General features: G+C 57.4%; 2 protein-coding genes across 7 annotated transcripts in view; one reads left to right on the top strand and one right to left on the bottom strand.

The window, feature by feature from the left end:
* PIGU (phosphatidylinositol glycan anchor biosynthesis class U) overlaps nt 1–7,345 on the bottom strand; it is a 136,137-nt gene extending 128,792 nt beyond the window's left edge. For 2 of the 3 annotated variants that reach the window (XM_089308093.1, XM_089308090.1), the window contains exon 1: nt 7,218–7,345. The gene's annotated coding sequence lies outside the window, so the exon portion shown is untranslated. Of the gene's footprint in view, nt 1–1,190; nt 2,789–7,217 lie in introns of those variants that run through there. The other variant, XM_089308091.1, reaches the window with a different exon arrangement.
* On the top strand, nt 6,999–14,928 carry TP53INP2 (tumor protein p53 inducible nuclear protein 2). 4 transcript variants are annotated; one of them, XM_070051949.2, is made up of 4 exons: nt 6,999–7,205; nt 10,473–10,651; nt 11,029–11,308; nt 11,618–14,928. In XM_070051949.2, the coding sequence occupies exons 2-4, from the start codon at nt 10,528–10,530 to the stop codon at nt 11,868–11,870; spliced, it is 657 nt and encodes a 218-aa protein (XP_069908050.2). In that variant the 5' UTR covers nt 6,999–7,205; nt 10,473–10,527; the 3' UTR covers nt 11,871–14,928. The 4 variants fall into 4 exon arrangements, with proteins under 4 accessions (XP_069908050.2, XP_089164221.1, XP_069908053.2 ...); XM_089308095.1 differs by having other exon boundaries at nt 7,027–7,205; nt 11,033–11,308; XM_070051952.2 differs by having other exon boundaries at nt 7,066–7,205; nt 11,140–11,308.
* Nucleotides 14,929–16,377: the final 1,449 nt, after the last annotated feature.

The raw sequence follows: 16,377 nt of genomic DNA, 5'->3' as shown, positions 1-16,377 counted from the left end.
GAGGAGAGGCAACCGGGACAGAGTCTGGCACCCCGACCGGGACTAGAACCCGGTGTGCCGGCGCCGCTAGGTGGAGGATTAGCCTATTGAGCCATGGCGCCGGCCTAAAAACAATTCCAATATTTATATGCCACTCTCAAAAAACATCAGATGGTCTGCAAACCATGCCAGCAACCGCTAGAACCCCTTTGTGCTCCCCCACACCCCGCTGTTGCCTCTCAGTGGCCCACTCACAAAAGCCATGTCTCGCCATCAAACACTGTCCCTGTACCATTTTCTGGTGGAAAAGCCTGGCTTCCCCCACGTCTTCATTTTCTCCCCTCGCCTCTCCATCCTGTCTCTGTCACGCTGTTATTGTTATCTCAGTTCTGTATCTCAAGAGCCTAAAAAGCAGGTAGACAAGACAAATCCCTCCCTAGAAAGTCACGGGCAGGGGACAGGGATCGTGCCCATCCTCTTTCCATTGTACAGTCAGAGGCATGAAGACCCACAGAGAGCCAGAGGGTCACTCGAGGTCACTAAGCAAGTCAGCAGCAGGGCCACAGGGGTACAAGATCCTAATCTGAAGTTGTTTTCCAAGACTCAACCCATGTGTCCCAAGGCAAACTCCTACTCATCCTTCAAAGCCCTGCTCAGATGTTCTGAGATTTTCAGATTCCCTTGGCATTTTGTCCTACTCACTGTCCCAGCCCTTGTCTCCCTGTACTATAAACCTCTGGTTATGTTTCTGTTTACCCTGCACAAGATTCTCAATGTAAGGGGCACTCGCACAATGCCTCCGGAAAGTCAGGAGGCATTCCTTGGCATGTGGGGAACTGAAATCTGCAGTGTTAGAAGGTGCAGGCAATGTGCCTGGGGGGCTCTGAGGAGGGAGAGGTTACTTCCTCCCTGCCAAAGAGATCTTGGAGAACTTCCTGGAGGAAGTGTTGTTTTGCTGACATAGGCCCTGGAGTTGTAGCCGACACATCCAAGTCACTCAATTTTGGCAAAAGACAAAACTATTTTCCCCAGATTACAACACTATGAATTATGAGCTTCGCAAAAGTCTTTGTTGAAACAAAGCATACTGAAGATTACTAACTCAAACTTCCCCTTATCACTCAAAAATAGAAATCTTTCTCAACACACAGGAATTAGCTTTGTCTCACCCTTTAACAAAGCCTCCAGATCCCCCTTGTTCATGAGTTCACCTGTCCGTATGTCAGAAGTCCAGGCACAAGTCTCTCCCGGGGCTCAGGTGGGTGGAGGTGCTGGCCGGCTGGGTCCCACGTCGAGACGCAGGGACAGATCAGCCGGCACCCTCCCTCAGGCTGCTGGAGAATTCGCTTGCTCGTGGCTGTGTTCCTGAGGCCCCCGTTTCCTGTCTGTCTGCCGGGGTAGGGGCACTCGCAGCCCCCCGAGGCCCTTCCTGGTCCTCGTGTGTGCGCCCTCCCTGCCAGGGAGGTTGGCTCCGCAGCTAACACGCATGCGTCTGAGGCTCAGGAAAACAGTTTTACGCTCGGTAAGAACCCTGCACGGCTGCACGCACAGGTTCATCATTTTCAACATTTTGGTCATTTGAAAGGCAGAGTGACAGAGACAGAGATGGACCAACATGTCCACCACAGCCAAGGCTGGGCCAGGCCAAGGCCAGTAGCCAGTAGCCAGGAACTCAATCTGAGTCTCCCAGGTGGGCGGCGGGAACCCAAGGGAATGGAGGATACCTCAGGGCCCAACTTATTCAGCTCCCTCACCTGCAGCTTCCAGGGTGCTCATTAGCAGGGAGCCGGCATCGGGAGCAGAGCCCGGACTCCGATACGGGGCATGGGTACCCTATTCAGCTTCTTAACCAGTAGGCCAAGTGCTGCCCCTGGAATTGTCACTGGATTCACTGTTGCGTATGTATGCACGTAGGTAACATGGCTGGATACACAGAACTCTGTGAGCTCGGGCAAGTTCCTTCAGCGGTCGGAGCCTCCATTGTCCCATCTGTACCGTGGAGATAACACTGTGAAGGGTGTTAGGCATGCAGTAAGTGCTCAATAAATGCAAGCTGCTGATTATATTCGTTCTGAAGGATGGACGGGGGTCTAGACACAGGGCGATCAGGGGAAGGCAGGACAGGGCGCCCCTGGAGAAGGGAACTGCAAGAGCGAAATCCTGGAAGCAGGAAAACTGGTGATGTGGGATTGCGCCTGAGTGTGTGTGAGTGTGAGTGTGAGTGTGTGTGTGAGTGTGTGTGTATGAGTGTCAGTGTGTGGGTGTGTGTGAGTGTGTGGGGTGTGAGTGTGTGTGTGTGAGTGTGTGTGAGTGTGTGGGTGTGTGTGTGTGAGTGTGTGGGGGTGTGAGTGTGTGTGTGTGAGTGTGAGTGTGTGGGTGTGTGTGCGGGTGCAGAGAAGGCTGAATAGGTGGGTGAGGACGCTTTGCTCACCCCTCCAGTTAGTGTTTCCTAGCTGGTTCCTTGGGCCCAGGCACAATGAGAAGGTGCAGGTGGCAGTGTGAATTTCAGCCAGGAGGTGCTAGGGAAGCATCAATGGGCTGTGAGCAGGAGCGGAAGCACTCTGAGGTTCAGGGAGGTTTCATTTACTTGTTTGTTTAAAGAATTATTTGTTGGAACTGGCGCTGTGGTGCAGTGGGTTAGGCCACGGCTATAGCACCAGCATCCCATATCAGCACTGGTTCCAGTCCCAACTGCTCCACTGTTTTCCGATCCAGTTCCCTGCTAATGGCCTGGGAAAGCAGCAGAGTACGGCCTAAGTTCTTGGGCCCCTGCACCCAGCATGGGAGACTTGGAAGAAGCTTCTGTCTCCTGGCTTCCACCCGGCCCAGCCCCAGTTGTTGCGGCCATTTGGGGAGTGAACCAACCAGTGGATGGAAGACCTCTCTCTGTCTCTCTCTCTCTGCCTCTCTGTAGCTCTGCCTTTCAAATAAATAAATAAATCTTTTTCTAAAAAAAGGTGTAGGCCCAGGTGTTATGGTGTAGGGGGCTGAGACCCTGCTCAGGACGCCCACGTCCCTCACTGGAGTGCTGGTTCCAGTCCTGGCTGCTCCACTTCCAGTTCAGTTTCCTTCGAATGCCTCCTGGGAGGCAGCAGATGGTGGCTCAAAGGCTTGAGCTCCTGTCACCCTGACGGGAGACCCACCTGGAGTTCTGGGCTCCTGCCTGTGACCTGGCCCAGTCCTGCCTATTGAAGGAATTTGGACAGTGAGCCAGCAGATGGAAGATTCCTCTCTCTCTCTCTCTCTCTCTGCCTTGAAAGTAAATGAAGGCCGGCGCCGCGGCTCAACAGGCTAATCCTCCGCCTTGCGGCGCCGGCACCCCAGGTTCTAGTCCCGGTTAGGGCGCAGGATTCTGTCCTGGTTGCTCCTCTTCCAGGCCAGCTCTCTGCTGTGGCCAGGGAGTGCAGTGGAGGATGGCCCAAGTCCTTGGGCCCTGCACCCCATGGGAGACGAGGAGGAAGTACCTGGCTCCTGGCTTTGGGTCAGTGTGGTGCGCTGGCCGCAGCGGCCATTGGAGGGTTAACCAACGGTAAAGGAAGATCTTTCTCTCTGTCTCTCTCTCTCACTGTCCACTCTGCCTGTCAAAAATAAAAAAATAATAAAAAAAGAAAGTAAATGAAAAAAGTAAACTTCTTATTTGAAAGGTGTAGGCCCATCCGTTGGGGGGACTTGGGGATTTCGTCTGGGGAGTGGCTTCACCAGTTGAACCTTCCCCCACTCTGTCTCAGTTTCTTTACCTATAAAATGGGAAGAAAACATTGTTTGTGAACGCCCATCAGAGAGCTTCCTCTCTGGGGGAGGCGGGGAGAGTGGTGAGCAGGCTCCCGGCCAGGCGCACAGACCGGCTCATTCCTGTGAGCACACGCAAGGTCCCGTGAGAGACGCACCCAGGCTGACACATCCCTGCCCTTTGAAGTGGGGAGCCCCAAGCCCGCAGGGAACCCTCAGGGCATGGCGAGGGCAAGCCCAAGGCCCACACGGGAATAGGAGGGTGGCCTTTTGACCTCCAGTCCTGGCACCCGTAAAATCAGGCAGGCGCTCAGCTCTGAGCAAGGGCCACCCTGCGGCCGTGCGTGCAGGTGCGTGTGTGTACCTGGCTCTGGATGCCTTCATGCATACACGTGGATACCTACGGCTATGTTCACGCCTGCACACAGGAGCAGCATGTATGTGCATGTATGTACACGTGTGTACACAGGAGCGGCACCCTTTCTCTGGGAATGAAGCATCGTGAGTGCCCCCAGCACAATGCCCCCTGCCTCTTTTCGTAGTCCGCAGGCTGCGCAGCCCACTCCCTCGGGCCAGGGTCAGAGAGGGCTGCGTGGTGTGGGATTCTAAGCCAGTATCTTGACCTCTCTGGGCTTCCGTGTGCCTGTTTCCCCACCGATGAAATTGAGGGGAGCTGAATAAGGGCCCTGAGGTATCCTCCACCTCTAATAATCTCAGTGGAGAGGTGGGATGAGTCCCAGGGGTTTCAAGAGGGGACTCTTCCGGGCTCTCATCCCCTCCCTCCCAAATTCCCACAGATACCCTTGATGCTCCAGAGACATGGATGACGGCCATTTGACCTCTGACCTCTGGGAGTGAGCTGGTGCTGGGAACAAGATCCAGGTCTCTTGGGGTGCGAGATGCACGCTAGGCACCTGCTCACACAAATGGTGTGAGCGAACACTGCCTGCCCCAGAGCAGGCGGCCGCGCAGAGCCCTGGAGCAGCCACCTCTCCCGAGCGTCAGGCAGCAGTGCTGAGCCTCGGATTTGAGTGCATTTTGTGCCAGGCCACACTGGGCTGGGTGGGAGGAGCAGATGGACAAAGATCCTGCCACTAGAATGCCCCCATCCACTGGGGAGGACACACACACACACACACACACACACACACACGGTCGTCATCTCTGTTCATTGAACAAATAGAGGGCGGCCGGCACGGTAGGGCCAGGAGGGCTACGGCGAGGAAGCAGGGGTGAGTGGTCCTATGCGCGGGGAGGCCTGGCTTTCCGAGGGGCCTGAAGAGGGCAGTCCAGGCAGGGGACGCTAGAGTGGCCGCAGCGTGAGGCATGCAGAGAAGGGGAGGTGACGCCTGAGAGATCTGCCTCTGGATCACAGAAAGCCTCCAATGCTGTTAGCCGCGGGTGGCTTTGCGAGCCACAGGGCGTCTGAGAGCGGCAAAGCAGTGAGACAGGAGAGCTGAGTTAGCGATTATCCAGGTTCAGTCAACAAGGAGGTCAAAGGAAGGCAGGGGGTTAGCAGGAAGTGGCCGTGGTGCGCAGAGGCTCAGGGTTGCAGGGATGAGGACACGCGGGGACGTCACTCCTAGGAACACAAGGCCACTCCCCTTCCCGTGGGAGCCTCTGGGTGGCACTTCCAGGGCCCCTTTCCCACATGCCAGGGCTGCGGTGTCCCTCAGAAGTGCCACGCCAGGCGGGGCCGGGGTTTTTCTCCCCACAGCACTGACCTCTGGAGTAGCTCCCCCTGGGCCTGACCCTTCCCCAGCAGCTCTGCTCCACTGAGAGGGGACCCTGGGGAGCCGAGGGTCTGTACGCGTGGTCTCTCCCCAGGCATCTCCCAGGCCACTGGAAGAGGTAGGGCCTGGCGTCTGGCCCTGGCAGGATCCCGAGGGTGGAGGGCTTGGAGACCGTAGTGTCCGTTCTGGAAGGAAGCTGGGACAGAAACTCAGCCCCAGGGAGGAATGGGACTTGTCAGATTTCACACAGCCAATCAGGGACACAGTTAGGCCTCGAACTCAGATCTCTGGTTGGGGAGGGGGGGGTTGACACATTCTGAGGTTTAGATCACCTGGTGCATGGAGAGATTGAAGACGGCCAGGGCCAGAAGCTATGGGTTCGAATCTTGTGTGTGTGTGTGTATTTAAAGAATTTATTTATTTGAAAGAGTTACACAGAGAGGGAGAGAGAAACAGAGATCTTCAATCCTCTGGTTTACTCCCCAGATGGCCACAATGGCCAGGCCTGGGCCAGGCTGAAGCCAAGAGCCTGGTCTCCCATGAGTGCAGCCAGGGCCCAAGCACTTGGGCCATCTTCCGCTACTTTTCCCAGGCCATAGCAGGGAGTTGGACTGAAAGGGGAGCAGCCAGGACTCGAAGTGGCATCTCTTTACCAGCTACACAGGCCCCGGGGTTCACGTCCTGACTCTGGTGTTGACTATAGCTTACTTACTCCGAGAAGTCACTTATGCTCTCTGAGTTTGTTTCCTTAAGTGTAAAATACCCACTCTGCGGGGTTGCTGTGAAGTTCAAGCACCACGCCACAGTGTCTGGTTCACAGGAAGTGGTCGGGGTCTGCTGGTGGTGTGCCTGTGGTAATGACCGCTAGTGCATAACGGCGTGTGAATTCACACAGTAACAGTGAGATGTGTGAGTCTCGTCGTCTCCATACGTCAACCCAGCCCTAGAGGCAACGTGGATCAAACAGCGTGTGCAAACGCACCAGCCCAGCCCGGGCGCTAAGTCAACAACTCCTCTCCAAGTCCTACTACCTGCCCGCCCAGGAGCTCCGCAGGAGCGGAGAAAGGGGACAGCCCCTCCTCCCCGTCTTGCTCAGCTGAGGCAGAGGGAGTGGGAAACCAGGGACGCAGGGGGCGAGCAGGGCGTGGGGGCAGCGTGGGGCGTGGAGGGGCACGGACGCGGCGTGGAGTCCAGGACGAGCGCAGCTCCGGGGACTTGGACACAGGGTGCAGGCCAAGGACGCGAGCGCAGAGGGAGGGGGGGAAGGCGCGGCGACCCGCGGAAGCAGTGCGAGATCAAGGTCACCCGGGGCAAGCAGGGGGGCCGTCCTCACGGGCGGGGGGGTTCCTAGCTACCGGCAGCGGCCTGTCCCGGGCCCCCGGGGCTCCGAGCACCGCTCGCATGCTCGCCCGAGCCGCTGCACAGCAGCCGGCGAGCCGCGGCGGGGGCGGGCCGAGGGGGGACCCGCAGCCTGGGATTGGTCGCCGGGGCGCCGGCCGTGACGCGAGGCGGGCGGCCCCTTTGTGACGTCACAATCAGCTGTTTGAACGTTCCAATTTGTGCCGTGAGCCGCGCCGCAGCGGCCGCACAGGCTTCCAGCCCCGTGGGCGAGCGCCGCAGCTCCGAGCGCCCGCCGCCGCCGCCGCCTCCCCGCCCGCCGCCCGCGATGCAGCCCGGCCTGTGAGCCGCCGTCGAGCCCTGGGACGCCCCCGCCGCACAACTACCTCAGCACCGCCCCGCCCGCTGCACCGCGCAGGTGTCCAGGTGAGTCCCTACCGATTAGGATCAGGGGGCTCCTGGCGCCCCGGGACACGCCCTGCGCCCCCCGCGTCCCGGCCTTTGTCTGTCTCCGCCGGCGGCCGCGGGGGCAGCGTTCCCGGCTCCCGATTGGCTGCCGCACGCCCAGTAGACCGTGACGTCTTCGTATTTACATATGACATTGAGACGTCACCAAGGCCAGCCCCTCCCCTTTCCCCCAGATTGGGTCGCCTGTCCTCCGGTGACCCGGTGGGCGCTGTGTCAGGGCCGGAGCTTGGGTGAGGGACGCCGACAGGCAAGCGAGCCGGGGAGGGGGTCTCGGCAGTTTCCTGGGCTAACTTGAGGGCTGCCATCGGGTCTCTGACCCCCAACTTTTCTTCTTGCTACCTGCCGGGGGTCGGACGGCGCTGCTGGGCTGGGGGGTTGTCGGGGACTCGGGGCGGGCTCGGACTCCAGGTGGTTGGGGACGGCACCAGATGGTGGCGGAATCCCCTCTGTCCCCGCTCCAGGCTCCGCCCCTCAGGGACTAAACATCCTCCTAATCCCTGACTGGTGTGCTGCGCTCGGCTGACGTCAGTGCCAGCCACCAAAGGAAGGGTCTCAGACCCCATTTCGTGGGAGGGGAGACTGAGGGGAGGTGGCTTACTCGAGACCACATGTCCAGTTAGAGTGACAGGTGCGTTATCCACGGGCAGACACAGTGGGTGGTGGGTGCTCAGCACCAGTTAGTTACCTGCTGCCCACCCTCCCGCTGGGGAGCTTCTCCTATAGGGCGCCCAGCTCGCCTCACTCCTGGGTCTTTGTCCAGGAAACCTCTGGGGACAGGGTCCCCTTTTGTGGCCCTGACCCCGTCTGTCCCCTCTCTATGATAGAGTCCCAGCTGCTTCCCAGCTGCTCTGACCACTGGCCGTCAGGGTGTCTCTGGGCTAATGTTGGTTGGGTGGGGGGTGGAGGGTGGGGTGAGGGCTCTCTGAACTGGCCCTTCATCGCCTCGCTGACTCCCAGGGTTGTCAGCAGGAAGGACAGGACCCTGGCAACTGCTGGTGATTGCAGGCTTTCCGCCACCTTTCTCTCGACTCGCAGGGCTAACAGAAGCCTCTGACTTCCCAAGAGGATGCGCCTGGAGGTGCCACCGGAGCCCCGTCCCACCCTGGGCTTTGCTCAAGATGGGCCGGGGTAGAGGTGGCTTAGGGCTCAAGTGCTATTCTGGGCACAGCTGCTGTGGTTATTAAAGGGGAATGATTCTCCCTGGAGCAGAGCTGGGAATCTGAGAACCAGGAAGCTGGCAGGGCTGGGAAAGAAAATCCAAGAGGCTCGGCTAGTGGTCAGGAGAGGGGGCGGGCACTGGCTGGCTAGTGCTGCTGTCGCTCCTGACCTGTCACTGACTTGCTGCAGGACCTGGGGCAGGAAGCGTCTCCCCTGAGCCACCCTGACCTCAGTGTGTGCTGAGGAGCTGCACTGCAGGCTCTGACACACAGTGGGTGCTCTGGTAAATCTGTGCTGAATCTTGGTGCCAGGAACCCCAGCTCTTCTGCAGCGGGGTAGAGGGTCAGTGACAGGATCGAAGTCACTGTCTGACCTCCCCTGTCCTCCCTGCATCATTAAATTCTTGGGGCTTGTTTGCTGACTGTGAGCATTCTGGACAGGGTACTCAGGGACCTGGGCTAGGTCTGCCCTGCCACTGTTCTGAAAGACTTGTGTCGTCTGTCTGATCCTCAGACTGTGAGATGGACTGGGAGCAGATCTGCACCCACCACCGGGGTGGTGTCACCCCTACTGGAGCAGGGGACTCCCACATCTTTGCCCAGGGAAGGACTGGTTGAGTGCTTGAGTCCTGGTCTGACCCTTAGGGCTCATCCTTAATGCCTCCTGGGATCTGCTGGCTCCCTCCCTCTGCCATCAGCTCCCACTGACCTGCTGTCTCCCCTAGGGCCAGGCAACCTGATCTTCCGCCTCCTAGCCAGGGAGGGTGCTCAGAGCAGGAGCCAGGAGGGCCTATGGGGATAGAGTCTTCACACCTCATCTGACAGTCACAACCCAGGCTTGCCCAATCGCATGGTGAGACAGAAGCAGTTCTGTGGGGTTTCTGCTCGCCGGCACTTTTCAAACCACACAAGCTTCAGTCGTGGTTCTTAATCTCTGGAGTCAAGGATGCTATTTAGGAAATTATATGAAAACCAAGGTTGTTCTTCCCAGGAAAAATACTCGTGGACTATGACCTCTGGTCACCACATTAAAAATGTCCAATTCAGAGACATCAAAGGCAAATGGAGATAGTGATTATGGGTGCTGCCTCTGAATCAGAGTACATGGGTTCAAATCCCACCTCTGTCCCTTACTAGATATGATTCTCGTGGCGAGTTGCCGTACCTCTCTGAGCCTTCTTCACTTGTAAAAGAGGGGTTGGTAGTTTACTATCTACACTTCTATATCTAGTTATGGGGGTTGAATGAGGTGATACAGGTAAAGCTACACAGTACAGTGCCTGGCTCATGAATGGTAGCTATGTTATGATTGTAAACAACCACAATATGAGCACTCGCTCCCTGCCTGGAGAACTCCTGTTGACTCTTCACGGGCCTGCTTGGATGTCTCTGACAGCCTGGTCATATGGACCACTCCTTTCATGTTCCCAAAGCAAGCTGTGGTAATGAATAGTTTGGGGCATTTGCCCTAGTGGCTAAGATGTACCTTGGAACATATCCCACATCGCAGTACCTGGATTCAAGTCCAGCTTCTGCTACTGATTCTACCAGGCAGGTAGCAGGTAATGGCTCAAGTAGTTGGGTCCCTGCCGCCACCTAGGAGGCTTGGATGGAGTTCCTGGCTCCCGCCGGTTGTAAGCATTTAGATAGCGAACCAGTGGATGGGAGATTTCTCTGTGTGTCTCCGTGTCTGCCTCTCTAATTAATTAATTTAAAAAAATGCAATTTAAAAACCAGCTGGCTTATTGAGTGCTTAGTGTGTGCCTAGGCACTGTTCTAAGTGCTTTATCAATACTTAGCTCATTTAATTCTTATAAGGGCCCCAAGTGGGATGCCATTATTGTTGTCATTTGACAAGTGAGAAAACTAAATCCAGATAAGTCATTTTTCAAGGTCACACAAAAGACTCAAAAGCCCGAGTTTGAATGCAGAAAGCACACACGTGCTTCCTGTACTGTGCTCGCGGCTCTGGGGGCTACGACTGACTGATGGCCCCTGCCCTCTGTCCCAGGCCAGGAGTGGGGTGGACTTCGGTCTGCGGCGGCTGACTCCTCTCTCTGATTCCCAGGTTTGCCCTGCCGTAGGGCGCCCCCGTGAGGCCGGTCCACGCCCCACGCCCCACGATGTTCCAGCGCCTCACCAGCCTCTTCTTCGGCGCTCCCCCACCCCCTGAAGACTCCGAGTGCCCCCGCGCCTTCGTCTCGGAGGAGGATGAGGTGGACGGCTGGCTTATCATTGATCTGCCGGGTGAGGCCTGAGTCGGGGATCCGGATTCTGACTCCCGGGCTCGCCATGGCAATGGCCAAGCGGCAGAAGGGAAGGGAGCTGCTTGGGGGCTGTGGAGTGCCCTGGAGCCCCCTGGACACGGGTGGATGGGGGTGGGTGCTGGAGGCGGGTCACACAGCCGCTCCCCACGCAAGCCTGCGCTGTCCCTGTCCAGTGGCGGCGCAGCCCTCACGACCCCCAGGGCAGCAAGTGGGTGCCCCCGGGGGGCGCGGGGGTCGGGGCTGCTGGTCTGACTAACGATGTCCTTTCTCTCCCTGCCCCCCTGTGTCCGGTGTGTGTGCGTCCTGTCCCCGCTGCTGCCCCCTCCTCCGCATGGCTCCCCCTCCCGCGCCCCCTAGACAGCTACGCGGCTCCAGGGGCCGCTCCTGCCCCCGCGGGCCGCCCTCCGCCCGCACCCTCCTTGATGGACGAGAGCTGGTTTGTTACCCCTCCCGCCTGTTTTACTGCAGAGGGGCCTGGCCTCGGGCCCGCCCGCCTCCAGAGCAGCCCCCTGGAGGACCTCCTCATCGAGCACCCCAGCATGTCCGTTTACGTCACCGGCAGCACCATAGTGCTGGAGCCTGGGCCCCCTTCCCCGCACCCAGACGCTGCCCTGCCTGACGGCGACCTTAGCGACGGGTGAGCGGGTCGAGGGCGGAGCCTGGGAGCTTAGCTAGAGGAGGGGCGTGGCCTCGGGGGCGTGGCCTCGTGCTCTGGGCAGGGGCTTGGGAGCGCCTCGCCCGAGGAGCTTGGGCGGGGCTTGCAGGCTCGAGGGGGCAAGGCCGAAGCACCGCGGGGGTGGGGCTTCTGCGGGCTGGGGCTGGGGCGCTGGGCTTTCCCCTGGGACTAGAGCCCGCTTAGCTTGGGGGAAGGACTGGCACCCACTCGGAGCGGAAGACAGGGAGGGAGATGGCGTCTTCCCCTACAGAGCCCTGCTTGTCCCTGCAGGGAGCTGGCGCCCGCCCGCCGCGAGCCCCGGGCCCTGCACCACGCCGCCGCTCCTCTGCCAGCGCGGGCCGTGCTGCTGGAGAAGGCGGGCCAGGCGCGGCGGCTGCAGCGGGCCCGACAGCGGGCCGAGCGCCATGCGCTGAGCGCCAAGGTGGTGCAGCGGCAGAACCGCGCCCGAGAGAGCCGTCCGCGCCGGCCCAAGCACCAGGGCAGCTTCGTCTACCAACCGTGCCAGCGCCAGTTCAACTACTGAACGTCCGCCGGCCACGCCACGGACCCCTTGCCCTCTCCTGCCCCGCCTCGGGCCCCTCCGCAGCAGCCAGTGCGCTGCTCGAGGGGCGGCCACGGCCAGTCTCGGTCTAGGCACCGTGACCTCCCTCCTTCAAGTGTGTGAGTGGGGTGCTAGCCCTTCCTTCCTGGACCCCCTTGGCTTCCCCATCTCTGACCCTCGAATCCGCCCCAAGTCCGCTCAGCCTCCTGCCCCCGTCCCCACGCCCAGCACCTGACTCTCCGTCCGTCTTTCCTTGTCCAGTCTGCATCCCTGGCCTTCCCTGCACCCTTCCCGTCCTGGCCCACCCCTTTTTCTCAGCCTCTTCCACTCCCGGGCCCACAGTCACCTCCCACCTTACACGGCTCACCCTTTCACACATCTGGCATTACCCTCACTCCTGTCCCCTTATTATTCATTCCCAGTAATTCCCTCCCAAGTGCATAAAGGGAGGGGACCCTGAGGCCAGCTCTGATGACCTGTGTGGTGCGGGCAGCTGGCCTTGACCTCCAGTAGGGACTCAGGCCCAGGGTTTGCTTCTAGTCTTCCCCCTTCCCTTGGCCCTGGGGGACTGGGCTCCTTGGAGCTGCTTAGGCCCAGGACGGCAAAGTATGTGGAAGAGGACTGTGAGATGTGCGCCAGAGGGAGAAGGTGGAGGGAGTCGAGGGACAGAGGCAGCCTACGGAGACGCTGACAGGACGGACAGGTTGCCAAGGTGTGGGGAGCAGGGCACTGGGGGAGCTGGCACTGTGCTTGCTCAGAGAGGTCAAGCCCTGCTCCCGGGCTAGAGCCTGGAGTCCGCCCCCACTTCCTTTCCTGTAACCCCACCTGTCAGATCCTTTCCTGAGATCCGCCCTCTGCAGGGCTCAGTCAGTACCCTGCCTCCCTACCCTTGCTGTGCCTCCACAGGAGTAGAAGCTGGGCAAAGGCCCTGCGATTCTGGCCATCTGTTAAACACGCCCAAGGTGCTAGAACTTGTGTAGGGGAGATGCAGGCCTGAAGGCTTCTGGGCATGGGGAGGGTCGACACCCCTCCCCTCCAGGATAAGGAGGATACAAGCTGTGGGGTGGAGTCATCCCAAGACTGACAGCTTGGCCTTCATCTTGCCTCGGGCCTTGTGTTTCACACCCCTCAGTATGGCTATTATACACTCCCGGAAGGAGGCTCGAAGGCCCCCACCCCCACCCCAGGCTGTCCCCCTCCAGAGTCAGGACCTTCAAGGGGGCCTCTCTTCCTTTCCAGGCTGCTGGGGAGACATGGGTGCCCGATAGCTCCCCCTCCCCTCTTCACCAGTAAGCACCCAGAGAAGGAACCTGCATCTCTGGGTGAGACGGAGGGGACTGGGCACCCAGCGCCTCCTCACGATGGCACTGAATTTTGGGCTCAGACACCAGCAACAGCCTCTTGGGATGCCCTGAGTTGCTTCCCACTTCCTCTTCCTCGCTGTCCTTTTCTCGTGTGTGCTCTTTAGTCTTTGAAACTCTGAAGACTTCCTGTTACATAAGAACATAGGTCTAGCCCCGCACCCCAATTCCAAGTTTCCAAGGAAGCTTGGAGAAAACTCTGCATTCCCATGAGGGCAAAGACAGCTGCCCTCCCTGACTACAGCTCCAGGCCTCAGGTGGGGGTGTGGGGAAGGGAGGGGCCTGTGGATACTGGGATGGGGAGAGGAAGCCCTGTTGGGTCTCCTATTCCAGAGAATAAGCCACACTGAAAGAAAAAGCAGCTCAGAGTCCCCACAGCAGCCCCTCGGGGCTCCTCTAGCTCCTCTCCATAAACTGTCCTCCAGTTAGAGCCTCACCACTTGTATTCTTCCAGCTATCCCTTGGCCACTTCACAGCCAGGTTGGGATTTCAGCCCTTCCAAGAGCTCAAACTCCAGCTCTTCTTGCCTACTCTCACTGCCAGCTGGGGCCTAGGCTCAGTCCTAGATGGTGCCCATGATCCTTCTGGTGGGGGAAGAGCTCGAGTTCTCCAGCATTTGGCTCAAATATTGAAAGGTCCTTCTGGATGGAGGCTCCTGTAGTTCTAGAACCTTCCAGCCACCCACCTGGCTGGTTGCAAGGGTCATACTTTTTTGTACTTTCCTCTAGATTCTGTAGCATCTGAGTGTGGCAATATTTTAATTGTGTGTAGATTTCTAAGAACCCACACTACTTGGTCTCCTGCTAGTCTGACTCCTGAAGCATCAGACCTTGTCATACTGTATTGACTGTGTATGTGCCTTTCACCTTGAGCATGCTTCAGGATTTTGTTTTCTTAACCACAGAACTTGAATACACGAGGGAACCAGAATTCAAAGTCCTATGCAACCTTAGACAGGAGGGGTTAGAGTCTGTGCTGACTGGTGTTTTCAGAGACCCTGGAGAAGTCTGTATCCGTTTGTGAGTATTAGTGTTAACATACCAGCACTTTGCCAAAACTAAGGATGTCGGAGACCCTTCTTTCTAGAGTGAGTCCCAGCTACATTAAAGGGTGACTTCCAGCTGTTCTCCACTAGGTGAGTGGTTCCCTCAAGCTGTCACTTTCTAGCCTTTGCCAGCCTAGCCCCAGCAGGGCACCTCGTGTGTATGAGTGCAGTTTGGTGCTGTTTTGGAGTATGCCTGCTCCCCAGCCCCATGCCTGGAACCCTCTGATCAACTTGTTCTGACCCATGATGTCTTCGGTGCAACAAGGACCCCACTAGAGCTCTTGGACGCTTCCCCAGCTCCATGTGGGCTTTACGTGAGGGGACTGAATGCAGACACACTACAGCCCATTTCTAATACTCTCCCTCTTACCCTGACACCAAGTTCCAAGTGGAACCAAGCTGAGTGCATCCCTGTTGGGTATTTTGTGTTGAGACTGGCTGAAATGAGGAGACTTTGGTTGACCACGTTGTGATGTGTCGACAGACTCAAGGACACAACCACCTCGACCTGGTCATGTGGCATGCCTGTGTATGTGTGTAACAGGATTCTGATTGTTAGACTGTAATGCTGTTCCTCTACGGGAGAAAAAAAATTAATATAAAGAAAAACAAATAAAAATCTATTTAAAGCACACTGTGCTTTCTGCCTGAGTTGAATTACAGTCTGAATGATCTCAAGCACAGTTGTGGCACAGGGCGTTACTTAGCGCCTTTGGTTCTGGTGTGTGTGTCATACGAGGAAGAGGGTAGACAGGATTTACTGGGAACACGGCCAGACAGTGTGTGGTGTGACTCATAAATAACTAGGTTTAGAGGATCCTTAGAATACAAGACACAAAGATATTAAGACAGATGAAACAGAGATAAAAATAAGAGCATGGGAGACAGTCACCAGCTCACCCTTCCGGTCTCAGGTGTTAGCTTATGGCAAGGGCGAGGAGCCGCTGCAGGGGAAGGGATGAAAGGCACCTCAAAAAGCTCATTGGAGAAAATGTATTTAGAAGTGGTTATTTTGGTGCAGAAAGTTCTTGGAAAGATTTATTTTGAAAGAGTTACAAAGACAGACACAGAGCTCTTCCATCCGCTGGTTCTCCAAGATGGCTACCATGGCCAGTGCTAGGCCAAGTGCTTCATCTGGGTCTCCCATGTAGGCAGCAGGGGCCTAAATACTTGGGCCATCTTCCACTGCTTTTCCTAGGCCACCAGCAGGGAGCTGGATTGGAAGTGAACAGCCAGGACATGAACTGGCACCAATATGGGATGCCAGCATCAAAGTGGCAGCTTTACTGGCTATACCACAACGCTGGCCCTTTGCAAAGTTTTTGAAATCTATGCATAATTTTTTTTTGACAGGCAGAGTGGACAGTGAGAGAGAGAGAGAGAAAGGTCTTCCTTTGCCGTTGGTTCACCCTCCAATGGCTTCCGTGGCTGGCGTGCTGCGGCTGGCGTATCACGCTGATCTAAAGCCAGGAGCCAGGTGCTTTTCCTGGTCTCCCATGCAGGTGCAGGGCCCAAGGACTTGGGCCATCCTCCACTGCACTCCCGGGCCATAGCAGAGAGCTGGCCTGGAAGAGGGGCAACCGGGACAGAATCCGGCGCCCCGACCGGGACTAGAACCTGGTGTGCCGGCGCCGCAAGGCGGAGGATTAGCCTAGTGAGCCACGGCACCGGCATAATTTTTTAAATGTTAATTTTCCATGAACTTTCTGAGGATTCCTTGTATAAGTCTAGTCCTAGAGGCAACAGCAGGAGGCTGCAGCCCAGGCTGAGACAAGGACAGGGCGCTAAGGCACTGAAGTTCTCTGAAGGTTGGGGGAGGAGAGGGACAGAGCAGATTATTTTGGATTCTGTACAAATTTAAGTAAGAATTGAACTAGGAACAGGAAAATCCTAGGCATGCTGATGAGGAATCACCTCTAGGTACAGTGCACTTGATAAACAGGGCAAAGAGTAGGATACTGTGAATGTCTCAAGTCTTTCCCACAAAATGACCCATTTTAATCTGAGAGCTGCCCCATCTAAACACAGAAACAGACTAAAGGTGGAGACCTGACCTACCTGAGCTAGCATCTTTACACTGGCA

This window comes from Oryctolagus cuniculus, chromosome 11, assembly GCF_051225735.1.
Source record: "Oryctolagus cuniculus isolate XC-2025 breed Fujian yellow rabbit chromosome 11, ASM5122573v1, whole genome shotgun sequence".
Classification (NCBI taxonomy): Eukaryota; Metazoa; Chordata; class Mammalia; order Lagomorpha; family Leporidae; genus Oryctolagus; species Oryctolagus cuniculus.
The sequence above is the reverse complement of the archived record's forward strand: the minus strand, read 5'-3'. Positions and strand labels throughout refer to the sequence as shown.

Bases quoted from the DNA above. Each gene is read 5' to 3' on its own strand.
- TP53INP2 (XM_070051949.2), top strand. From the start codon at position 10,528: ATGTTCCAGCGCCTCACCAGCCTCTTCTTCGGCGCTCCCCCACCCCCT. The intron at 10,652-11,028 runs GTGAGGCCTGAG...CGCGCCCCCTAG, and splicing joins GCTTATCATTGATCTGCCGG to ACAGCTACGCGGCTCCAGGG. The intron at 11,309-11,617 runs GTGAGCGGGTCG...TTGTCCCTGCAG, and splicing joins GACGGCGACCTTAGCGACGG to GGAGCTGGCGCCCGCCCGCC.